Source organism: Mustela lutreola, chromosome 8, assembly GCF_030435805.1.
Source record: "Mustela lutreola isolate mMusLut2 chromosome 8, mMusLut2.pri, whole genome shotgun sequence".
NCBI lineage: Eukaryota > Metazoa > Chordata > Mammalia > Carnivora > Mustelidae > Mustela > Mustela lutreola.
In genome coordinates, this window is record NC_081297.1 from 105,844,650 (window position 1) to 105,871,624 (window position 26,975).

Sequence of the window (26,975 nt, forward strand, 5' to 3'; positions counted from 1 at the left end):
CCAGGTGCCCCTATTTTATTTATCTTTTAAATCGCTTTATTTCATCACGAGAATACTCTCTAATCCCATCACTTATTTCCCCGATCTACCCACCACCTCCCCTCTGGTAACCATCCGTTCTCATAGTTATGAGTCTGTTTCTTGGATTGTCTTTTAACCTTTAGTCTTTTTTTATTTTCATTTTTTAAATTTAAATTCAATTAATAGACATATAATGTATTATTCGTTTCAGAGGTGGAGGTCAGTGATTCATCAGTCTTCTATAATACCCAGTGCTCATTTCATCATGTGCCCTTCTTAATGTCCATCACCCAGTCACTGCATGCCCTCACCCTTCCCCTCCAGCAACCCTCAGTTTTTGTTTCCTAAGATTAAGAGTCTCTTGTGGTTTGTCTCCCTGACTTCATCTTGTTTTATTTTTTCCTCTCTTCCCCTATGATCCTCTGTTTTTTAAAAATTTTGTTCAAGTTCCACATATGAGTGAAATCATATCACAATTTTCTCTGACTTAATTCCACTCAGCATAATACCCTCCAGCTCCACCCACATTGTAGCAAATAGCAAGATTTCTTTTTTTTTTTTTTAAGATTTTATTTATGTATTTGACAGAGAGACAGTGAGGGTGGGAACATTAGCAGGGGAAGTGGGAGAGGAAGAAGCAGGCTTCCTGCTGATCGAGGAGCCCAAGGTGGGACTCGATCCCAGGACCCCAGGATCATGACCTGAGCAGAAAGCAGATACTCAATGGCTGAGCCACCCAGGTGCCCCAAGATTTCATTTTTTGATGGCTGAGTAGTATTCCATTTTGTTTCTTAAATTCCATATATGAGATCATAAGGTATTTGTCTTTCTCTGACTTATTTTGCTTAGCATTATACTGTAGCTCCTTCCATGTTTTTGCAAAAGTAAGATTTCTTCTTATGATTTTATTTTCATGGTTGAGTAATATTCCATTGAATATATATGCCATGTCTTTTTTCTTTAAATTTTTAAATTAACATATAATGTATTATTAGCCCCAGAGGATACAGGTCTGTGAATCGTCAGGCTTACACACTTCACAGCACTCACCATACCACGTACTCTCCCCAGTGTCCATAACCCAACAACCGTCTCCATACCCCCTCCCCCTGGCAACCCTCAGTTTGTTTTGTGAGATTAAGAGTCTCTTGTGGTTTATCTCCCTCCCGATCCCATCATGTTTCATATTTTCCTTCCCTACTCCCCAAACTCCCCACTTTGCCTCTCAAATTCCTCATATCGGGGAAAGCATATGTTAATTGTCTTTCTCTGATTGGCTTATTTTGCTCAGCCCAATACCCTGTAGTTCCATCCACGTCATTGCAAATGGCAGGATTTCATTTCTTTTGATGGCTGCTTTGTATTCCATTGTATATATATACAACATCTTCTTTATCCATTCATTTGTTGATGGACATCTAGGTTCTTTCCATAGTTTGGCTATTGTGGACATTGCTGCTATAAACATTCAGGTGCATGTGTCCCTTTGGATCACAATGTTTGTATCTTTAGGGTAAATACCCAGTAGTGCAATTGCTGGTTGTAGGGTAGCTCTATTTTCAACTTCTCAAGGAATCTTCATGCTGTTTACCAGAGTGGCTGCACCAGCTTGCATTCCCACCAACAGTGTAGGAGGGTTCCCCTTTCTCTGCATCCTCGCCAGCATCTGTCATTTCCTGACTTGTTAATTTTAACCATTCTGACTGGTGTGAGGTGGTTATCTCATTGTGGTTTTGATTTGTATTTCCCTGATGCCAAGTGATGTGGAGCACTTTTTCATGTGTCTGTTGGCCATCTGGATGTCTTCTTTGCAGAAATGTCTGTTCATGTCCTCTGCCCATTTCTTGATTGGATTATTTATTCTTTGGGTATTGAGTTTGGTAAGTTCTTCATAGATTTTGAATACTAGCCCTTTATCTGATATGTTGTTTGAAAATATCTTCTCCCATTCTGTCAGTTCTCTTTTGGTTTTGTTGGCTGTTTCCTTTGCTGTGCAAAACTTTTGATCTTGTTGAAGTCCCAATAGTTCATTTTTGCCCTTGTTTTCCTTGCCTTTGGCGATGTTCCTAGGAAGAAGTTGCTGCAGCTGAGGTCGAAGAGGTTGCTGCCTGTGTTCTCCTCAAGGATTTTGATGGATTCCTGTCTCACATTGAGGTCTTTCATCCATTTTGAGTCGAATTTTGTGTGTGGTGTAAGAAAATGGTCCAGTTTCATTCTTCTGCATGTGGCTGTTGAATTTTCCCAACACCATTTGTTGAAGAGACTTTTTTTCCACTGGACATTCTTTTCTGCTTTGTCAAAGATTAATTGACCACAGAGTTGAGGGTCTGTTTCTGGGCTCTCTTGTTCTGTTCCATTGATCTATATGTCTGTTTTTGTGCCAGGACCATACTGTCTTGAGGATGACAACCTTGTAATAGAGCTTGAAGTCTGGAATTGTGATGCCACCAACATTGGCTTTCTTTTTCAACATTCCTCTGGCCATTCAAGGTCTTTTCTAGTTCCATATAAATTTTAGAATTATTTGTTACATTTCTTTGAAAAAAATCCATGGTATTTTGATAGGGATTGCATTAAATGTGTAGATTGCTTTAGGTAGCATAGATACTTCTTTCACAGTATTTGTTCTTCCAATCTATGAGCATGGAACATTTTTCCATTTATTTGTGTCTTCCTCAGTTTCTTCCATGAGTACTTTATATAGTTTTCTGAGTACAGGTTCTTTGCCTCTTTGGTTAGGTTTATTCCTAGGTGTCTTATGGTTTGGGGTGCAATTATAAATGGGATTGACTCCTTGATTTCCCTTTCTTCTATCCTGTTGTTGGTGTAAAGAAATGCAACTGATTTCTGTGCATTGATTTTATATCCTGACACTTTACTGAATTCCTGTACAAGTTCTATGAAATTTGGAGTGGAATCTTTGGGGGTTTTCCACATAAAGTATATCATCTGAAAAGAGTGGTAGTTTAACTTCTTCTTTGCCGATTTGGATGCCTTTTATTTCTTTTTGTTGTCTGATTGCTGAGGCTAGGACTTCTAGTACTATGTTGAATATAAATGGTGACATTCCTGCCGTGTTCCTGACCTTAGTGGAAAAGCTGTCAGTTTTTCCTCCATTGAGAATGATATTCGCTGTGGGTTTTTCATAGATGGCTTTGATGATATTGAGGTATGTACACTCTGTCCCTACGCTTTGAAGAGTTTTAATTAAGAAAGGATGCTGTACTTTGTCAAATGCTTTTTCAGCATCTATTGAGAGTATCATATGGTTCTTGTCCTTTCTTTTATTAATGTATCGTATCACATTGATTGACTTATGGATGTTGAACCAGCCTTGCAGCCCTGGAATAAATCCCACTTGGCCATGGTGAATAATCCTTTTAATGTACTGTTGGATCCTATTGGCTAGTATTTTGGGTGAGAATTTTCGCATCTGTGTTCATCAAGGATATTGGTCTGTAATTCTCTTTTTTGATGGCGTCTTTGTCTGTTTTTGGGGATCAAGGTAATGCTGGCCTCAAAATGAGTTTGGAAGTTTTCCTTCCATTTCTATTTTTTGGAACAGTTTCAGAAGAACATGTATTAGTTCTTCTTTAAATTTTTGGTAGAATTCCCCTGGGAAGCCATCTGGCCCTGGGCTCTTGTTTTTTGGGAGATTTTTGATGACTGCTTCAATCTCCTTACTGGTTGTGGGTCTGTTCAGGTTTTCTGTGTCTTCCTGGTTCAGTTTTGGTAGTTTATACATCTCTAGGGATGCATCCATTTCTTCCAGATTGTTAAATTTGCTGGCATATAGTTGCTCATAATATGTTCTTATAATTGTTTGTATTTCTTTGGTGTTGGTTGTGATCTCTCCTCTCTCATTCATGATTTTATTTATTTGGGTCCTTTCTCTTTTCTTTTTGATAAATCTGGCCAGGGGTTTATCAATCTTATTAATTCTTTCGAAGAACCAGCTCCTAGTTTCGTTGATTTGTTTTACTGGATTTTTTGGTTTCTATTTCATTGATTTCTGCTCTGATCTTTATGATTTCTTTTCTCCTACTGGGCTTAGGCTTTCTTTGCTGTTCTTTCTCCATCTCCTTTAGGTATAGGCTTAGATTGTGTGTTTGAGAGCTTTCTTGTTTCTTGAAAAGACTTGTATCACTATGTATTTTCCTCTCAGGACTGTCTTTGCTGTGTCTCATAGATTTTGAACAGTTGTGTTTTCATTATCATTTGTTTCCATGAATTTTTTCAATTCTTCTTTAATTTCCTGGTTGAGCCATTCATTCTTTAGTCCATGTATTTGGGTTCTTTCCAAATTTCCTCTTGTGATTGAGTTCTAGCATCAGAGCATTGTGGTCTGACAATATGCAGGGAATGATCCCAAACTTTAGGTACCGGTTGAGACCTGATTTGTGACCCAGGGTGTGATCTATTCTGGAGAATGTTCCATGTGCACTAGAGAAGAGTGTGTATTCTGTTGCTTTGGGATGGAATGTTCTGAATATATCTGTGACATCCATCTGGCCCAGTGTGTCATTTAAGGCCTTTATTTCCTTGTTGATCTTTTACTTGGATGATATGTCCATTTCAGTGAGGGGGGTGTTAAAGTCCCCTACTATTATTTTGTTACTGTTTATGTGGTTTTAAAAAAATTTTGTTATTAATTGGTTTATATGGTTGGCTGTTCCCATGTTAGAGGCATAGATATTTAAAATTGTTAGATCTTCTTGTTGGACAGACCCTTTAAGTATCATATAGTGTCCTTCCTCCTCTCTCTCTCTTTTTTTTTTTTTTCTCTCCTTTCTTATTATAGTTTTTGGCTTAAAATCTGATTTATCTGATATAAGCTTTGCCACCTCATCTTTCTTTTTCTGTCCATTAGCATGGTAAATTATTTTCCACTCCCTCACTTTAAATTTGGAGGTGTCTTTGGGTCTGAAATGAGTTTCTTATAGATAGCATATCAATGGGTCTTGGTTTTTTATCCATTCTGATACCCTGTGTCTTTTGATAGGGACATTTAGCCCATTTACATTCAGAGTAACTATTGAAAGATATGCATTTAGTGCCACTGTATTGCCTGTAAGGTGACTGATACTGTATATTGTCTCTGTTCCTTTCTGGTCTGTTACTTTTAGGCTCTCTCTTTGCTTAGAGGACCCCTTTCAATATTTCTTGTAGAGCTGGTTTGGTGTTTGCAAATTCTTTTAATTTTTGTTTGTACTGGAAGCTTTTTATTTTTCCTTTTATTTTCAATGATAGCCTAGCTGGATATAGTATTCTTGGCTGCATGTTTTTCTCATTTAGTGCTATGAATATATCAAGCCCGTCCCTGCCAGGTCTCTGTGGATAGGTCTACTGCCAATCTAATATTTCTGCCATTGTATGTTACATACCTCTTTGTCCCAGGCTGCTTTCAGGATTTTCTCTTTGTCACTGAGAATTTTAAGTTTTACTATTAGAAGATGGGGTGTGGATCTATTTTTATTGATTTTTGAGGGGACTTCTCTGTGCCTTCTGGATTTTGATACTTGTTCCCTTCCCCCAAATTAGGGAAGTTCTCTGCTATAATTTATTCCAGTATACCTTCTGCCCCCCTCTTTCTTCTTCTGGGAACCCGATTATTCTAATATTGTTTTGTCTTATGGTTTCACTTATCTTTCAAATTCTTCCCTCATTGTCCAGTCATTGTTTATCTCTCTTTTTCTCAGCTTCTTCATTCTCCATCATTCGGTCTTCTATATCACTAATTCTCTCTTCTGCCTCATTTATCCCAGCAATAAGAGCCTTCAGTTTTGAATGTACCTCATTAATAGCTTTTTTAATTTCAACTTGGTTATATTTTAGTTCTTCTATTTCTCCAGAAAGGGATTCTCTAGTATCGTCTATGGTTTTTTCAAGCCCAGCCAGCATCTTTATAACTGTCATTCTGAACTCTAGTTCTGACATCTTACTAACGTCCATATTGATTAGGTTCCTAGTCATTGGTTCTGGCTCTTGTTCTTTTTTTTTGAGGTTAGTTTTTCCACCTTGTCATTTTATCCAAATTAAGAATAGATGAATGAGAGAACAAAATACTAATAGGATAGCAACAACCCCAGAAAAATATACACAAACCAAATCAGAAGAGACCTAAAACTGGGGGGAGAAGAAAAGGAAAGGGGAAAAAAATATACATATACATATATATGTATATATATTTTTTAGACTGGTGAATAAAACAGAGCCACACACTTGGTTTTGGGTGTATTTTAGTTTATTAGAAGAAATTGCCTCCCTCCAATTTTTTAAAAATAAGGATTTTAGTTATTTGACAGAGATACAGCGAGAGAGGGAACATAAACGGGGAATGGGAGAGGGAGAGGCAGGCTTCCCATTGAGCAGGGAGCCCAATGTGGGGCTTGACCCCAGGACCCTGGGATCATCACCTAAGCTGCTAGCAGATGCTTAACAACTGAGCCATCCAGGCACCACTACCTTCCAAAATTTTAAAGAAAGAAAAATTTATATATATACAAAAATATGGGCAAACACGATGTAGGGATGGAATACGACTGTAAAGATGAAAATTTAAGAAGATTTTTAAAAAAGATTTTATTTGACAGAGAAAGAGAGATCACAAGTAGGCAGAGAGGGATGCAGAGTGGGTGGAGCAGGCTCCTTGCTGAGCAGAGAGCCTGATGTAGGTCTTGATACCAGGACCCTGAGACCATGATCTGAGCTGAAGGCAGAGGCTTAACCCACTAAGCTATCCAGGCACCCCCCAAATTAAAAAAGATTTGATAAGTTCATTGAAAGATGGGTGAAAAAAAAGGAGAGAATGTGATCAGGCTGGAGACTAGAACAAAGCCACAATCTATATTTAGGGTATATTTTGATCTGTTAGAAGAAACTGTATCCCAAAAATTTAAAGAAAGAAAAACTTATATGTATACAAATTATAAAGTTAAATACAATGAAGGGATAGAATATGACTATAACAATGAAAATTTAAAAAAAGATTTTTAAAAAGGTATGGATAACATTAAATAGTTCAAAAAGGTTAAAATAGGAAAGAGGAAAAACTAAAAAAGAATAAGAAAAAAATAAAATTTAAAATATTTACTTTGAAAGACTAAAGAATCATGGGCAAAAAGCCATGAATTCTATGTGCAGTATTCCCATGGCTCTTAAGTTTTGCAGTTCTCATTGAACACTAAACTTGATCTTGGCTGGATGTTCTTGTTGATCTTCTGAGAGGGGAGCCTGTTGCAGTGATTCTCAAGTGTCTTTGCCTGAGGTGGAATTGCACCACCCTTGCCAGGGGCCAGGCTAAGAAATCTGTTCACGTTCACTCTTGGAGCTTTTATTCCCTGAATGCTTTCCGTACAGCTTTGGAGAACGGAATGAAAATGGCGGCCTCCCTATCTCCAGCCCAGAGGAGCTGGGAGCTCGGGGCCCCACTCCTTAGTGTGCCCTCGGAGAAAAGCACTCAATCACTCCCATGCCCCTGGTCTCTAGCCACGCTCTGTGTTCACCTGGTCTGTGATGGAACGTTTCTATCTCTGGCGCTGTCTGGAGTCTCCAAACCCAGCAGATTCCTGCTGTGAGCTCCTGTGCCACTGCCCTCTGGGGGAAGAAGGTGAGTCTCCCCAGATCTGCCACTTGTGGGGTCCCTGCTTGAAGAACAGTGGTCCAACTGTGCCTTGGATTATAGTTTAAGGTAACCCCAAGCTGAGAGCCCACTCCTCAGCTCTGTCTCTGTAACCGTTTCCCTACTCCACTGCCTGGGTGCTCTGCCACACTCAGGCACCCCCAGTCTTTCTGTGATGCAAGGGACCTGAGACCACGCTGTCCCTGGGAGGGCTCCACCCCCACTTAGCTTCTGGAGCTACCTCCCTCAGTGGAGCAGACTTCTAAAAGTTCCGATTTTGTGCTCTGCTACTCTACCACTTGCTGGGAGCTGGCCCCTTCCCCCACAGTCTATCTTCCCCTTTGTCACCTTGGATTCATTTCTCTGCACATCCTACCTTCCAGGAAGTGGTCACTTTTCTGTTCCTAGAATTGCTGCTATTCTTTTCTTCGATCTCTTGTTGAGTTTGTAGGTGTTCAGAATGGTTTGATAACTATCTAGATGAATGCCTGGGACCTAATGAAATTTAGGTCTCCTACTTCTCTGCCATCTTGCTTCTCCCCAGCATACCCTATTTTTCTTGTTATTTATCACCAATTCAAAGTTCCTTAGTCATAATTTAGAGTTACATACCTATGTAAAGACAAAGTATGAATTGATAGGTGGTACTTCTGGACAAATAGTATAGCTTGATTGAGGCATTTTTTCCTTCAAGGAGCTCAAGGTGGCTTAGAGTAGGTTGTGGATGCTTTTGTTACCTCCTGCTTCATAAGGTTCATGCTGCAGACATAGGGTTTATCCTGTAAGCTCTCGGAGTCAGACATCAGAAAAAAGATTCAGTCAAAGTGATTGAATTGTTTATACTAGAGAATGCCCACTGTCCTTAGGAATGGGCAACCAAAAAGTTAAGCTACCCGGGTAAGAGCGCAGGTTTTGAAGTCTGGTGGTCATCGATTTGAGACCTGGCTCAGATGCTTCCTAGTTTTGTGACCATAACTATTGTCTCTGAGCCCTCTGTTTCTCATCTGTAGGTGATGATAATACCCCAGTAGTGAGGAGTAAACGGAAAACAACATTAACATAACGTTTAATATGGTGTTTAATATGGTATATTAATAGGGTGTATTAGTATGGTGTATTAATATGGCATGATTAAGCATTGATAAATGTTATCATTGTTAACTGATGACAACTAAATAGAGATTGCCACAGGCTGCCTTTTTTAATCTTAAAGGTCTGTGATTTTTTTCCCCAAAACATACCTTCCTACAGGAATAGCCTTGGGGCACCATATGGTGTGTTTCCCACTGACTGAGGTTATGTTGAGTTTAAATCTTGAACTATGTGTTCTGGTTTCATCTGAGTCCCTGCCTCACTGACTCCAAAATAAAGCACTATCTCCTCTGTGCTTCAGTTCTGTCCTCTTGTTCAAATTGTGCATAAATGTGTTCATCTTAGCAATCTCCCTTTGTGAAAGTTGTTACGAAAATGTAGTAAGAACACCAGTGTATGATATTTCTCATATTTTGCTTATTAAAGAAGTCTGAGAACTCTCAAGTCAACCCTCAATGTAGCAAATACAGCAATCATAAGAATTAAAAACAATCACAAGGCCTGTCTGCCGTAAGCATTTTTAGTAGTATGGGAAATTATAGTGTCTATTTAACAGTGAACATTTTATCAGGGAACAAACTGATGCCTAAGGTGGTGGGCTGCTGTTTTAGGTTATTTTTCAGCATTAGGTCAGTTCAGTCAGACTGATAGCAAATTGTCTTTTGTGATTTAATTTCAGATTATATTGTTTAGATATCTGGTGGGTTTAGACAAACTCTTCGCAAAGTTTAAATAGAACTTTATCTTGTTTATATTTTTCTCCCCTCAAAATGATAGTTTCTGTGGTATTCAGGGGTACCCAATAGGAATAAACACATTTCCATTGTGTTATCAACCCCTTCATCTGGTGTAATATGAGTTGAAGTGGTGGAGGGCACTTGTGGAGTATTTGGAAATTTTCTTCATGTGAGCACAAGAGCATCACTCATGTTGACTATCATGATATCAATTTTATGAAGACTCAAAGGTTAGAGTGAGGTTTTGTAAGATTTCAGTTGAATCTATGACTTTTTTCAGACTGCTGGCTTATTTTTTTTAATCCTTCTATAGATATTTAAATTACCAGACAGATGGCTGTTTCATGCTATGTATATAATGTTTGTTTGTGAATACCTTGAAAAGAAAATGGTGGTGTGTATGGGCCTGGTTGAGCTTCCTAAGACTTATCTCATTTCCTTTTATTGATAAATTACTACTAAACCAAGGAACTACCTTAGTTGCAGTATAAATTTATACTGGCATGGTATTCATATGGTTCAGTTGGAGGAACTAGGAATGGATGGTACTGACAAGGAACAATTCCTGCCACAGAACCTGAAGTTCACTCTGTAAGATCTAGGAGTCAAAGTCAATGGGAAAAAAATCCAACCAAACTGATTATTAGGTTGGTTTTGTGCTATAAAGTTCAGCCTTTTCTTTTGCTTTGTTCAACATGAATTGAAATACAAAAGGCATACAACATGTGACATAAACTTGATACAGTGGAATGATGGCTTAAAACCCAAACAACAAGTTATTTAAGGGAAAGAGATCAGACTTTTGTTGATTTCCAATTTTGACATAGTCACTATTGATTCTCTTTCAGTTATCTCCATGCTTTCCCATTCCATTTCTGTTCTTTTCCTTTCTTTTCTTTTTAAGATTTTATTTGTTTATTTGAGAGAGCGAGAGAGAGAGCACAAGCAGGGTTAGGGACAGAGAGAGAGGGAGAAGCAGACTCCCCTCTGAGCAAGGAACCCAACCTTGGGCTCAATTCCAGGATCCCAGGATCATGACCTGAGCTGAAGGCAGATGTTTAACTGAGCCACCCAGACACCCACCTGCCATTCCATTTTTTTCTTTAGTAACTTCATACCTGCTTTCTTCATCCATCCTGGGGAGTGGCTAGGAGAGCTCTTCCTTACTTTCAGTTTATTTATTTCTTTTTATCATTTTCCCCAACACATTTCTTTGTGTGTCTAAAGCTTCTTTTTCTCTTGATGCCATTCTATTCCTGGTTGGCTTTTCATTTGGCCAGAGTGATGGGGGTGAATGGTGAGGGAGAAGTAGGAAGTCCTCAGGTTCTCTCTTACCTTTTGCCTACAAAATTGAAGTATGTGTGTGTAGTGGGGGAAGTTGATAGAGTAGGAAGTTCTGTCCTCCAACTGTGAACTAGGTATAATCCTTGGTTCCCTTAGTCTATATCACCTTTTCCAAATCTTTGTCCTGAGAGTCAAAAGCATCTCAGGACCCACTTCTATTTTCAGGTGATTAACGGATGGCTTATATTATTTCTCCTGTTTTTACAACTGTCTTCAAGGAGGACAAATACCTATGTTCAAGACTCATTGATATCCTTAACATAAAACTTACTTAGTTTTGTAGATCCTGTCTCATCTCTCAATTGTTTACTTCCATGACCATTCATGATTACATGTCCCTCTTCACTTGGTAAGATCTTGTATTTGGAGGTCTTTTTATTTGAGACTATCTCATTTTATATGTTCCCACTTTATTTTCCACTTTCTGACATGTGGGCTCTTTTAACTACTTGGTCCAAACCAACTCTGTTGGCTCATCTTAAGACTGTTGTCTGCCTTCTTACCGTGACTATAAGAACAGCTGCCCCATGAAAACATAGGTGTCCACATCTCTAAAATTTCTTCCAAAGATTCCAAACCAGTGCCCAAGTTTATATCACTCTTGTTTCAGAACCAGTGAGGGATAGGGAAGAAATAACTGACATTTTGAGCATCTAATATCTGTCAGACACTGTGGTAAGCACTCTAAACACATCCAATTTAATCGACATAACAGTCCTTTAAAATGTAAATATTAATCACCCTATATGACAGAAATGGAAGCTGAGAAATGAGGTAACATGTCTTCAAGTATAGGTAAGTGGCCAAGCTAAGATTTAAACTCAGGTGTATCCAAAACCAATGTCCTAATTTGATGCAGTAGACTTTTTAAATTTTTGTAATCAATATCACACATGCACATGGTTTTCACAAGATGTGTTGTTAGGAGAAACTTTTTCCTTTACTCCAATTCCTCTTCCCCAGTGGCAAGATTTTCAGCTTTCAGCTGATTCTTTTGGTATTCACTTCTGTATCTCTCGATGCTGTAATATGGTTGCGTATTTTAATTCTCAGTTTTAAGCATTATCCACTGACTCCCCATCTTGGAAGATGTGGATTTATTCCGTCTTCCCCCCCTCCCTAACCCCTACTATAAACATGCAAACTTCTTTATCTTTCTACCTTCTGATATAGTTGATATCATAATATTGATTAGGTTAAAGCAATTAGCTCAGACAGTTTAACCCCAACTTTCATGTTCCTTTGGAACCTAATTCTTTTTTTTTTTTTTTTTTTTAACTTAATGTTTGTCAACTGTGGGCTTCACTGTAGGGTGATCTGATGGCTCTGTTTTGTTGAGATTCTCTAGGTTTTTTCCTTTGCCTGACTGGAGGGTAGATAAATGCCTGGTGGTGAGCCTCCTGAGGTTTGTGAGTCTCTGTGTCCAGCACATATGTTCATTTCATCTCTTTCCTTTCAGGATGATACTCCTATTCTCAACTCTGTCTGGGGCCTGTCAGTTCAGAGGCCTCTATTTTACCCCGGAGAATAGCTCCCCTCATTTACTGAGGACGGGAAGGGAAGTGGATTGGCCCTATAGAATAGGGGAGGAAAAGAATAGGGTTTTAAGTGCCTTTAAGAAAAAGCTTTATTAACATATAATGCATAGGCTATAAAAATCACCTTCTTAAAGTATACAGTCCAGTGTTTTTTCATATATTCACAAAGTTGTGTAGCCATCACCAGTATGTAATTTTAGAATATTTCATTACCTTAGTAGTCATTCCTACTCATTCCTACTCCCCCCACCAAAAAAACCCCCTTCCTTCCAACCCTTAGCAACCACTAATCTACTTTCTGTATGTCTCTTTGTCTCTTTTCCCCCCTCTCTTTTGGCCTCTTGTAGATATTGCATGTAAATGGAACCATAAAATATGTGGTCTTTTGTGACTGGCTTTTTTCACTGAGCATAGCGTTTTCAAAATTCATTTGTGTTATTACACATATCAGTACTTCATTGTTTTGTGTTGCCATTTATGGACATACCATGTTTTGTTTTATCTTTTTGTCAGTTGATATTTGAGTTGTTCCTGCTCTTGGCTATTATGGATAATGTTGCTATGAACAATCATGTACGGGTTTTTGTGGGGACATATATTTTCATTTTTCTAGGTGTATACCTACGAGTGGGATTGCTGAGTCATATGGTAACTTTAGGTTTAAGGTTTGGAGGAGCTATCAAACATTTTTCCCAAGTGTCTACGCCATTGCACATATACCTAGGAATAAAACTGCTGGGTCATACAGTAACTATGTTTTAACATTTTGAATAACTACCGAACTTTTTCAAAATGGCTCTATCGTTTTTCAATCCCACCAACAATGTATGAGGGCTCCAGTTTTTCCATTTCTAACACTTGCGTGTTTTCTATTTTAGCCATCCTAGTGGTTTACAAAACCATGTCTCATTAAGCTTTTTTGATTTGCATTTCTCTAATGGTTAATGATATTAAACTTTTTTTCATGTGCATATTAGCCATATATTCTTTGGAGAAATGGTCTATTCAGATCCTTTGCCCATTTAAAAATTGGTTTGTTTTTTTCATTGTTGATTTGTAGGAATTTCTTATAGATTTGGGATACTGTCTCCTATGAGATACTTGATTTGCAAATATTTTCTTCCAAACCATGGGTTGTCTTTTAATTTTTTTTTTTTTTTAGTCTTCTAATTTTATTGATGGTGTTCTTTGAAGAATACAAGTTTTGGGAATGCCTGGGTGGCTCAGCTGGTTGAGGATTGGACTCTTGGTTTTTGGTAAAGTCGTGATTTCAGAGTGGTGAAATTGAGCCCTGTATGAGGCTCTCTGCTGGGTGTGGCGTCTCCTTGCCATTCCTTCTCCCTCCCTCTCCCTTCCCTCTGCTCCTTGCCCACTCTTGTGTATGCTCTCTCTCTCTCTCCATTCAATCAATCAATCAATCAATAAAATCTTAAAGAAAATGTTTTTCATTTACAAAATTTTATCTATTTTTTTCTTTGGTTGCTTATGCTTTTGGTATCATATTTGAGAAACAATTGCCTAACACAAGGTTATTAAGATATAGTCCAGCATTTTCTTCTAAGAGTTTTATAGTTTCAGCTCTTATGTTTAGATCTGTGATCCATTTTGAGTTAACTTTTGGGTATGATGTAAGGTAGGAATCAACTTACTGCTTTTTCTGTGGATATCCAGAGTTTTCACAGAATTGTTTGTTAAAAAGATTGTTCTCCCCCCCCCCCCCCCCCCATTGAATTGTCTTGGCACTTCAGTTGAAGAGCAGTTGACCATAAACGTAAGGGTTTATTTATGGACTCTAAATTTGATTCCAGTTATTTATGTGTCTGTCCTTTTGCAGTACCACACTGATTTTGTTACCAGATCCCCAACACCAGGTTCTTGAGTCTCTCTGTCACATAAATGAACACCGAACTCAAGAGAAAGAAAGGAGGCAGGGTTTATTAGAGAGAGCTTGCATACAAAGGAGCCAACAAGAAGAGGAATTTCACTCCCCAAAGGGGTAGTGAGCTAGGCTTATAAAGGCAGTTTTCCAAAGGGTGAGAGGCTGGGAGTGGGGAAGTGTCCTTCAGTCCCATGGTCATTATCTTGTGGTCCTTACTTTTTAGTGGACCCACGACAGTCACAGGATGCTTTTCTTCATTGTCAATGTTCTTTAGGGCTCCTGGAAAATAGAAATACTTTGCAAGCAGGCTTTAAATTGTTATTTCTAATTTTGATCTGACAACTATTACTTCCAAACAGCTGTTATCTCTCAGTTGTTCTCTTTCCTAGAAGGAGGTATTTGTCTCCAAGTGAATGGAAACTTTTTTTTCCCCAAAGATTTTATTTATTTATTTGGCAGACAGAGATCACAAGTAGGCAGAGAGGCAGGCGGTGGGCCAGGCAGGTGGCAGGGAAGCAAGCTCCCTGCTGAGCAGAGAGCCCAAGGCAGAGCTTGATCCTAGGACCCTGTGATCATGACCTGAGTCAAAGGCAGAGGCTTTAACCCACTGAGCCACCTAGGCGCCCTGAATGGAAACTTTTAACTCTTGCCTCAGACCAGTAGCTTTACAGGACTTAAGTCCCTCTTGCTGTCCCTATAGCATCTTGATTTGATGACTATAATTTTACTAAGTTTTGAAATTAACTGCTTCATGAACAGACTTCCAACCACTCTTTGTCGGTCTCCTCCATTTACTCCCACTTCTAGAGGTGTTTAAACCTTTTGGGGATTCTACAATATCAACTGAGTTGCTTCTTAGTCTTCGATAGCTTCAGGTTTGGCTTTCTGCTGTCTGCAAAGTCTGATCGCTCTTCATCTCCTTTCAGCTTTGAATTTCTCTTGCTATTGTTTCTTGATTTTATGCTCTTCTTTTGTGCCTTAAAAAAGTAAAGGAAATCTTACACTACCACTCTAGTTGGATTTCTGGAAGGGTCAGAAGTGGTTAAGTACATTCTCAGGAAGAGTCTTTTGATATTGTATATAGATGATCTAGACCTGGGCCTGCCCTTGAGCACCCCGTCTTTCTAACTCCATAATCTAGGTCTTATGTTCCTCTTTGGCTAAAACTGCACTCTTTAAGGTCAGCAACGACAGTTTCATATCCAGATCTCATGGTCTTCCTCTCATCCTCTTTTCCTTCCTCTACTCTGCTGGATTCGAAACTACTGACCACAAATCTTTCTTATCTCTTTCCTAAGCCTTCATGCTTCGCTTCCTTTTACCGTCTTGTCACCTGATGGCTTCTCTCTACCTTTAATTGTGAGTGTTTTCAATGAATTTAGTTCCTGGGTTCTCTTGGTTTTTATTTATTTATTCTTAATTTTTTTAATTGTAAAATTTAAGTAAAAATTTAGATAAAATTTACCACCTTCGTCTTTACCGTTTTTAAGTGCATGGTTCAGTAGTGTTGAGCATATTCACATTGCTGTGCAACCAATCTTCCGAAGTTTCTATCTTGTAAAACTGAAACTCTGTATCCCATTGTCCATCTATACCTCATTGTTTTTTCCCTTCAGCCCTTGGTAACCAACATTCTACTTGAGACTGACTATTCACGATGACTCATGTAAGTGGAATCATATAGGATTTGTCTCTTTGTGACTGTCTTATTTCACTTAGCATTATATCCTCAAAGTTCATCCATGTTGTAGCATGTGTCAGAATTTCCTTTTTTATGGCTGAATAATATGCCATTGTATGTGTATACCAAATTTTGTTTATCCCCTCATCTATCAATGGACGCTTGGATTGCTTCAGCCTTTTGGCTATTGTGAATCATGCTTCTGTGAACATGGGTATACAACTATCTCTTTGAGACCCTGCTTTCAACTATTTGGCAACTGTGTGTGTGTGTGTGTACATGCATCCAGAAGTGGGGCTGCTAGATCTATGGTGATTCTGTTTTCACCGTTTTGGGGAACTGCCATAGTGCTTTACATGGCTGCTGTACCAGTTTACAGTTTCCCCAACCGTGCACAAGTGTTTCAGTCTTTCTTTCCTCTTATTTTTTTTTTTTATTTGTCAGCTAATGTTCACTGATTTACTTTAAACTTTCTATTCCCAGCTATGATCTATTTCCTAAACTCCAGTCCCACATTTATAATTGTACGCTATGTAAAGTTACTTGATATGGGGTTCGGGCATGGGGTAACTGGGTGATGGGCATTGAGGAGGAAGGCATGTGATGTCGTGAGCACTGGGTGTTGTATCCAGCTGATGAGTCACTGACCTCTACCTGTGAAACTAAAAAATACTGTATGTTAATTGGTTGAATATAAATAAAATAAAATTAAATTAAAAAAATAAAAATATAGTAAAGAAATATATGATACAACACTTGTCACAATAGCTGAAAATTTAAAAAAATGCATCAATAAAAAAAAATAAAGTCACTTGATAGTACAGTACTGCAGTCAACTCAAATTCCCTGTCCCTAAAATTCCTCTTTTATCCCAAAACTTATTCCTTCTTTGGAAATAGTGGAAATGCCACTATTTCCAGTTTTGGGAGATTGATAGTTTAATCTTTTGCTTATATATGACTTTGCCTTCTTTTTCTGGGGTCATATTCAGTGAGCCTCTAACTCCTTGTTGATTCTCATTTTGGCATTCCTTTTTCTACTCATAACTGCCACCATCGAGTTCCAGCTTTTATCATTTTTCCTCCAAGTGGTTGTTTTGCCTAGACTAAATCCCACTAACGTTTCACTTTCATAGGCTATAGTCCCAATGCAACAATAGTAAATGCTTCCTCTTCAAATATAATTTTTTAAATCCTACCATTTAAATTTCCAAATAATCAGTCTTTATCCTGTCTTTCAAATTTTATATTCGTCTTCTGGAAACTTATCTTCTTTTGACATTTTCCCCCCTACTTCTCTGAACTTTTTTATTTTCCTTTTTTGGACTTATTTTAAATTGTTTCTTACATTTGGTCAGGATTCTTCTTCTCAGACAACCTACTCTCCATGAGTAAGGCTATACTCACATAAATTCAGTTATTTGGCAATACCTTAACCTCTGTATCCAGCTTAGGTCTCATTTCTACATTAAAACCCATATATCTAAGTGGACATATATGGACATTGGACATCTTCACTTGGCCATTCACATGCAATCTGTATAAAATCTAACTTTTAGGAATTTCCTCCTAAATTGCTAGTATTTATGTGTGGTCTAGTTTAATGTATGGCATCTATCATTTACCCAGTTCCACAAGTCAGAAACTTTGAAGTTGTTCTGGCATCTTTTTTCCTGCTCCCACATCCAAGTAGAGATGTTCTATGGATCTTACCCCTTGAGACCTCTTGTTTTTTTTCATGGCATCCTTAATGCCATTGCCTTAATCCTGGTCATCATCTCCTGGCTACATATTTCAAGTCCTAAGTGGTGTATGCTTTCAGTCTCGTAGTCCTCCTCCAAGCTACTGCTTTTCCAAATACCAATGAGGTTATATTATTGACTTGCATGAACCCCTTCCAATTGTTTTCTTTCATCCACAGCAGAAGGTGATAAAGTACAAAGCCATTCGGGTTTAGCAGGATTTGATCCTGCTTTCCTCCTCAGCCTTCTTTTTCACCGGGTACCCTTGCCCCAAACCCATATGGCAGCATTGTTGAACAACAGTTCTCTGTATATTTTCTTATATTCTACCTAGAGTAGCCTTCTTTCTGTCTCCCTTTCCATTTTGCTTAACAAACACAAACACTTTTGGGAAGCTTTTAAACTTTTATTTTATTTATTTAATTTTAAAAAGATTTTATTTCTTTATTTGAGAGAGAGAGAGAGAAAGCACGAGTGGTGGGGTTGGGGGAGAGGGAGAAGTAGGCTCTCCACTGAGGAGGGAACCTGAAGCAGGGGCTCAATCCCAGGACCCTGGGATCTGGGACCATGACATGAGCCGGAAGGCAGATACTTAACTTACTGAGCCAGGCGGCCCTTAAATTTTTATTTTTAAATAAGTGTATAGTAAAATCAATTTGTTGTACAGTTCTGTGAATTTTGACATGGATAAATCAGTGTAACCACCACCATAATCAGGATATAAAATATTACCCCTCAAACACCCTCTTGCTATCCCTTTGAAGTCACACCCTCCCCCACCCACAAACCCTGGCAACTACTGATCAGTTAGTTCTCCATCACTATTGTTTTATCTTTTTGAGACTGTCCTATAAGTGTACATGACCTTTTAAGCCTGGCTTCTTTCACTTGGCATAATGCCTTGGAGATTCATTTAGGTTGTATATGTTAATAGTTGGTTCTTTTTACTGCTTTTATATCACATTTTGTGAATATCCCAATTTGTGTATCCATTCACCCACTGAAGGACATTTGGTCTGTTTCCAGTATTTGACCTTATGAATGTGTGTACAGGTTTTTGTTTGAATATAAGCTCATTTCTCTAGAGTAAATACCCAGAACAAGCTCACTTTTAAATATTCAGCTCAGGCAATGCCTCCTAGAAGCCTCTCCTGACTCTCATAAGGTAGCCTTGAGCACTCTGTGTCTTGTGTTTCTAGTGTCTTCTGTAGATAAGTCGGTATATTTTGTTTCACTTGTTTATTTGCATGTGTGCTTCCTGCAGCTAGTCTGTGATTTCCTTGAAGGGAGACACTGTATCTCATTCATCTTTGCATTGCCAGGACTCAGTTTCAATGCCTAACACAAGATGACCACTTAACGAATTTTGTTGAATTACACATCATCCCAAACCCTATTCTAGCTGAAATTATCTGTGTGTGGTCCCTTTAGCCTACTTATGTTTCCTTGTTTGGAATACTTAAGAGGTTGTAGAATGTAATAGTTGAGAACATAGAGTTTGGAGCCAGATTGCCTGAGTTTTAAATCCTGCTTCTTTAATTGCACGAACACTTTGGCAAGTTACCTAAATTCTTCGTGCCTCAGTGTCTCTTTATATAAAATGAAAATAATAGTTAATGTCTTGCAAGTGTTATTGTGATGATCAATCATGTTTTTACCTAAAAATTTTCTTAGAATAGAGATTGGCAAATACTAAGCACTCAGTAATATTAGTTATTGTTATTATCATTACTTCAAGCAATGTATGTATTTATTTTATCTTTTAATAGAAAGAAGTAGCATGGTTTTGTTAAATGTTTTATTTTTATTTTTATTCAATTTTATTTATTTATTTGACAGAGAGAGAGAGAAAGAGAGAGAGATCACAAGTAGGCAAAGCAGCAGCCAGAGAGAAGGGGAAGCAGGCTCCCTGTTGAGCAGAGAGCCTGATGTGGGGCTCCATCCCAGGACCCTGAGATCATGACCTGAGCCGAAGGTAGAAGCTTAGCCCACTGAGCCATCCAGGTGCCCCTTACTAAATGGTTTAGTACAGCATTAGACAATCTTTTTAAAATATGTGTTTTTTTAAGATTTTATTTATTTATTTGTCAGAGAGAGAGAGAGAGAGAGAGAGAGAGCACAGGCAGAGTGGAAGGCAGAGGCAGAGGGAGAAGCAGGCTCCCTGCGGAGCAAGGAGCCCAATGTGGGACTCGATCCCAGGACGCTGGGATCATGACCTGAGCCGAAGGCAGCTGCCTAACCAACTGAGCCACCCAGGCGTCCCCATCATTAGACAATCTTAAAATCCTATATTCTAAACCTCAATCAGTGTATTTAAACTTCACCTTCCTGGAAGCACCTGCCTGGCTCAGCCCATAGAGCAAGTGACTCTTGATCTTGCGGATGTAAGTTTGAGCCCCAAGTTGGATGTAGAGATTTCTTTTTTTTTTTTTAATTTTATTTATTTGACAGAGATCACAAGCAGGCAGAGAGGCAGGCATAGAGAGAGGGAAGCAGGCTCCCCGCTGAGCAGAGAGCCCGATGCGGGGCTCGATCCCAGAACCCTGGGACCATGACCTGAGCCGAAAGCAGAAGCCTTAACCCACTGAGTCACCTAGGCACCCCGGATGTAGAGATTTCTTAAAAATAAAATCTTAAAAAAACAAAAAACCCCACAAAAACCAACCTTCACCTCCCTATTGTTCATCAGAGCTGATTTTTAGAGGAAATTCTTGCCAAATAGTATTTCCAAAATTAGATGTTTATGTCCCCTCAAGATTCCAGAAACAATTAACATCCAGTTAACATTAAGTCATCCATTTTGGTTTTGAAAAAATTTCATCTTATTTTCTGTACAGAAGAGCAGTGCCAGCCCCCAGGTTTTGTTTAGTTTTGCAGTCAAACAAGCACATTTGGTCAAGAGTCGTCCATCTTTTGGGAGACCGGTAAAATTTTCCTATGACATGGTGATTTTTATCACTTACTAAAGTTTTGAATAGTAAGTACTTCACTTGATCTATGCATTTCAAATTGTTGGGTTTGATCTAGTTATGAGTGGAGAGGAAAAATTCAGTAACCATCAATAATATCAAAGGAATGACTGATATATAGGCATTTAGTTTCCTTTTCCTCCCACGTAGTGAGGAGGATTCTAAGGTTAGTGTCTCAACTATAACTATACAGTGGCTAAATCAAAGCCTTACATTTCCTTTACAGTACAATTGCCTGAACATCACCACATAGCGGCATCACAGGATTGGGAAGCAGTGCCTTTTATGAAAGCCGTCACACACATCCAATCGTAACACATCAGAGCAGAAAGCACTGATTAATAAAAAACAAAATGGCTTAAGGATTCAGTAACGCTGATCTTTCTAATTTTCCTCCTTTTGGGAAGAAAGCACAGAACTTTTGAACTCATAGTCACCTAAAAGCTGAGATTAGCTTGCCAGTAGCAGGTCTGAGAGATGAGAGCTAATATCAGGGGACAGATGTTTTCTTTTACGTTTAACACCCCGTTATGTATTGTTCTCACCACCCACGCCCAAGCGTCTATTCGACCTATGAAACAGACTGCACCAGAAGCACAGATAACCCCAGGCTTCAGGTCTGTAATCTGATCGTGGCCATCGGCAGCCAGAAATGAATTTCTTTCTAATCAGCTTTCCATCAGTCCCCAGTCACTCATATAAAGGAGCCTGGGGAGAGGACGATTCCCATTGCTCTTTCTTCAGCACCAGGGTTTTGGACAGAGCCTGGAGCGTGCTGATATTCCTCCCCCTCCCTTCCTCTCTCAGTCTACGCGAGCGCAGCTGCTACCCCGTTAGTACCCCCTGCTGGAGAAAAAGAAAATTACACCGGGATCCATGCAGCCGGCAATGATGATGTTTTCCAGTAAATACTGGGCAAGGAGAGGGTTTTCTCTGGATTCAGCGGTACCCGAAGAGCATCAGCTCCTTGGCAGCTTAACAGTGAGTACTGAGTAGCTGGCACTATAGAGGAGTGCCTTCTAAGGTAGCGACAGTCTTATCCTTGCCCTGTGGACACCTGATGTAGAGTAAGCACACGCACACCTCAACTTGTTTCTCTAGCATCTGTCTGTATACCCTGCCTCCTGTCTGCCTTCAGTCTTCCTTCTCTCTCCATAAAGTAAAGTGGGTGTCCTGTTCACTTTGTTCTAAACTTCCTTTCCTCAAAGTTTATAAGTAGAAAGTAAAAGGGGTTCCTAAACACCAAGAGCAAGAGGTTGTATGAACCATTGTCTTAACATCTACAACCAAAAAAAGTGTGTAGGATTTCGAAAATCCACTTATTGTGAGTAGGAACAGGGATAAGAAATTAAATAGATTTCTATGGTTCCTGCAAGATGATTGTGTCTCTTATACCCTTTCCTAGTTACAAAGCCTGTTCTTTAAACACAGAGGTAATATTTTTAACTTGTCTATAGGTACTGATTATTGGGATAAAATAATGATTGGTTGCTTTAAAAAGTTTTCCTCATTACTCCATTTTTCATTTTAATTACTAGAGTAATGACAGCAATACATAACTTGTTTTAGTATTTAAGGCAGTTTTTAAATTTAAATACTAACAGGAAAAAAGTTAACATTTTGTAGGATTTTAGTTCCTACAAAAAAATTGAGCTCATAGTGATGGGATTTAATGAAAAAGACAGTGAACAACAAAAAAATTCAGATTCCTAGTCAAGAAAAATAATGCTCTTTCATTGCTGTAACTGAGTTCACCAAACCAATTACAATTCAGTCTGTATCACAGAAAGTTCTATTTTAATATCATAGTTCCAAACATGTGCCAGAAGGTTATATTGTACTGGTGTATTATTATTGCTGAAAATGTTGAAGAGTAATCAGGGCAAGTTTTGTAGAACTGTTTAAATCAATTTTCAGAAATGAGTCCAAAAATGTAAATAGATTTTTTTGAATATCTAAACATCATGCATATTTGGATGAGATATTACACTGAGGAATTTTGAAGTCATAATGAATGGCTAGAAGGAAAACAAAGAACTCAGAGTTACAGTTAATAGATGACCCTTTCATATAAAAAATTCTACTTAAATATAGAAGAGCTGTGTGCTATGTGGTGGGAAGAAGGCAGATGCTGGGAGTGCGGAGACATTTGAGCTTTTAATGACCAAACGTAGTGTCAAACGCCAATGTCTGCATTGTCTTCTTCAAGTCATAACTAATAAAATATTCATTTCCATGATATAAAAATCTAGTGAGTGAGGCAATAGGAAAATGTGACACACGTGAAAATAAAGCCAGTGGGGGCATCCGAGGAAGACAGTGGTGAGTCCCTGTTCACTGTGTCCCATATCACATGTCTTTTTCTCAGTTTCATGAGGAAGTGGTAGACTGGGTCTGATTGCACTGTGCTACTATTAGCCAGGGAGAAGCTTCTCTGTTTGCTCAAGTCTTTATTTGCATATAAAGAACACAAAAAAAGTACACCTTAACTTCACTATGTCTTTTCACTGAAGGTTTCAAGCTTTTTAATTTGGTATTTCTGACGGTGTGATCCAAGTTTCTGAAATCTGCCCTTTTTGTTTTCAACCAATAGGACTAATAGTCATCACTTAGTTCTGTATTATAGTAATTTGAGTGGCTACTGAAGTGTTAATCCTTTTCAGTTTCTCAGATTTTACTCTAGCTCCTTAGCTACTTTTCTTTTTCTCTTTTCCTTCTGCCCCCACTCTATGCCTCCCCTCTCTTTCTCCTTTTTCCCTTCCTCCTTTCCTTCCCTCTCTTTTTTCTCCTATTTGGGGCTGGATTTTAACAGACACTTTTCAGGAATCTTCTGCTGACATGGATGGCCTTCATGGAATACTCCCCGGGGGTTGAACTTCTGCAGACAGAGTCAGGACAATGTGGATCTAACTGCAGAAAGGAGGGTTGTCAATTTCAGGGAGTGTCCTGACATATTTCAGAATGAAGTGAATATTTTGTTTTTAAGATTTAATTGAAGCTAAAATCATTGTTGTGAACAATAGGTTTCATCTTATTTTTGTTATGTTCAATAATTAATAGAGTTTCCATATTATGCAACTAGGCTAACAGACCAAATTTCATGCTGTAAAACAAACCTAGAAAGTAAAACAGGAAGTAGTCATATATGAGACTTGATGATGGTCAGATTTTTGTTGCTATTAAATAAAGTGAAGCAAATCTGATCCCTCCCCCCCCTTTAATTTCAACCCCTGGCTACCTTGGAACACTGGAAAATAGTGTCCCAGAGTAAATTAGACTGGTATTTATGATCGAGAGTTATAAGCGACGTGGCAACCTCTCTTTGAGTTTATATGATTACTGAGGCTTCTAGCATATGAATGGACTATTTGACTGAAAATCTAGTTACGAGAACTCTGGGATCCTAACCAATGTTTGTTGTGTGTGTGTGTTTCTACCTTCTTGAAGTTAAATAAAGCTAACTCTGGCAAAAAAGATGATAAAAAAGGCAGCAAGGGAAACAGCAAAAGTGAAACCAGTCCCGAAGGTGGCAAGACGGCTGTTGTATTCTCACTGAAAAACGAAGTTGGCGGATTGGTCAAAGTGCTGAACCTCTTCCAGGTGAATGTAAACATCATTACCAAACCTTACAAGTGACTGGGTGCCGGATGAGAAACCTGTCCTCTGCTGTGAAATGTTACTGAGACCATTTCTGGATAATGTGTTCAAAGTTCCAAAGAAAGCATATTTCATGAAGCTTTATAAGGGAAGTTTGTCTGCCAAGTGGTGAAATAAGCAGATTTGTGTCAACTGTGTTTTGTTAATTCCAAGTGAACCTGCTAGTAATTCCATAGACTATCACCAGATAAGAAAGTCAGTAATTAAAAACTGGGAGCCTCACCCCTTTTTGTTTGGCAAAAGGAGCCAAGGGGGGTATCTTTAGATATCAAGAGACTGCAGCCCGATTTGATGTGTTAACATCTGAATTGTGCACACGTCTGAAAGCTCATTTATTACATCTGCCGAGATGCGTGAGTAGAGGCATTTGGTACTCCCATGAGCCTCACTGTTACATGAACTAGACATGTCTTTGCGGAGATGAGTCTCCTCCTATAGAAGGCAGGCCTAGCTCTCTCTCTTTATTTTATAGAAATGCAGGAGCCTTTTTTCCAGGTCCAGTTTGGTGGCCTGAACCCTGAAGAAAGAGCCCGGTTGAGGGTGAGGTTAAAGAACCCCAGAAAAACTGTTGCCCTCTGGCCAGGGCGAACCTGATGGCTACCTTACCCTACAGCAAGCGTCGTCCCTTACAAATGCATTTTGTTTGGGGGCTCCGGGTGCTGATTTGAGCTGTCAGATAGGGAGCCTCTCTCTGCGCGGTGCCTGGGGCAGCCGGTGCAGCGGGAAGAGGATTGGAATTGGAGTCACAGGAGTCAGAGCTGTGTTCTCCTGGCTTGGCTAATCACTAGCTGCTTCCGAGCTTCCATTTCTTCATTTGTAAAATAGCGATCATAATTCCCACCTAACGAGGTAGTTGTGATGCAGGAATATGAGTGAAAGTGCCTTGTAAAGTGTACGAGATGAGGCTTCTATTATGAGGTCTCTTTGATGACCAGGGAGAGGGAATTAGCAGCCTGATTTGGCAAATATTTCCCTGTTCTCTCTTGACCTGGAAGAAAGGATCAGGCACCATAAACATGGTAATGGAAATCCGGGGAAATATTTTACACATAATTATATCCACCAGTGCTGTCTCTGCTCGGTGCTCCAAGGCAGGCTGGAATCCCTGGAGAAGGAGTTAGCAGCCCAGAGTTTTTCTCTTGGCCATCAGCTAGTCATGGGGTCTTAGCTAAACTACTTAACCCATCTGGACTTCATTCCCTTGTCTAAAAATATGTACTCTGCTTTAACCAATGGATATTAAAAGCCCAAAGTGATACAGTGGGTATGAAAACTCTTGACCTTAATATTAGTCTTACCTTTATTATCAGCCAATTTAGAAAATACGGTGTGACTGTAAAGTTTAATAAAAAGAGACATGGAGCATCTAGTTTCCCGGTCACAGGGCTGGTTTCTCTATTCAGAGGAGGAGCCTGTTGGATTTGATGTTACTCTGGCCCTGGAATCTACCTCTCCAGCTCCTCTGCTGAAAATTCCAAGACCATCCAGAATTGTATTAGGAATGTGAATTGATAATCACAAGATATTAGCCAGTGTGATGGAGAGATATGGGCTTATTCAGGGGTGGGTCAGTGTGGAGATGAGAACTTGATCTTCAGTTAACTCAGGGGAAAGTTTAAACCTAATGTTTAAATATTAAATTGCTGCCTCTCCCCTCCCCCCCACCAAACACCTTAGTGTAAGGAGACTTTTACCCCTGAAACCCATTGGGGGGTGATGGTTGCAATGATGTATCCTTGCATGAAGCTAGTCTGGATATTGTTGAAACCGAATAGTTAATGAGTGGTCCCACTGAGGTGTGTTTTTTGATTGTTGTTTGTTGTTGGGTTTTGTTGTTGTTGTTGTTGTTGTTTTTGCTCGTGTTTTTGCCTGTAGAGATACTTTCTTGGCTGCTTTTCTTCCTTTTCTTTGGCTTCTGTCTCCCAGCTATCAGTCCTTTGCAGACCACCTGCCCGATATCTGCCTCATTTGCCTGCCATTTGTACTATTTACTTATTTTTTCAAAGGTTATTTTTAAACTTTATTGTAGTGGAAACCACTATTAAATCAGGGTGTTGAGTTTTAGCTATGTTTTTTGGAAACATCTGAAAATAAAAATGTAAATTTGGGGATGATACGATGATGCGATAAGCTAATATTTCCCCCATGTAACTATGGGATGTGGACCGTGCAGGGAAATGATGATACTTATAATTATAATACATCTTATAGGGTCTTTTATATGCTTTTATATACCCTCTTAAAAAAAAAAAGAGAGACAGGAAAACCTACATACAGTCTTTACTCCTATGAATAGAGGAACTGGTTGGAAACATTTCCCTGTCTCAGTAACCAAAGAACAAGAAGATTGTCTTTTTCTCCATTGTGGGCAGTTGGCACCTGTTCTTAAGAGCTGAACAAGAAGAGCCCTTGGAGTCCTTTTTATTGTGCTGTGAAGGTAATTTAGAGATGTTGCTTATATTTCCACAGGAAAAACATGTCAACATGGTTCATATTGAGTCCAGGAAATCCCGGCGAAGAAGTTCAGAGGTTGAAATCTTCGTGGACTGCGAGTGTGGCAAAACCGAATTCAATGAGCTCATTCAGTTGCTGAAATTTCAAACTACAATCGTGACGCTGAATCCGCCGGAGAACATTTGGACGGAGGAAGAAGGCAAGGCCAGCCTTTCCTTGTCGGGTGATTTAGCAATCTGAC

The 26,975-nt window shown here is 39.0% G+C and overlaps 1 protein-coding gene across 2 annotated transcripts in view; it reads left to right on the plus strand.

Moving 5' to 3' along the window:
• The first annotated feature begins 21,338 nt into the window (after nt 1–21,338).
• TPH2 (tryptophan hydroxylase 2) overlaps nt 21,339–26,975 on the plus strand; it is a 97,151-nt gene continuing 91,514 nt past the window's right edge. The window contains exons 1-3 of one of the 2 annotated variants that reach the window (XM_059186344.1): nt 21,339–21,604; nt 24,071–24,223; nt 26,750–26,933. In XM_059186344.1, coding sequence (XP_059042327.1) covers nt 21,500–21,604; nt 24,071–24,223; nt 26,750–26,933 — 442 coding nt within the window. In that variant the 5' untranslated portion in view covers nt 21,339–21,499. Of the gene's footprint in view, nt 21,605–24,051; nt 24,224–26,749; nt 26,934–26,975 lie in introns of both variants that reach the window. The other variant, XM_059186343.1, reaches the window with a different exon arrangement.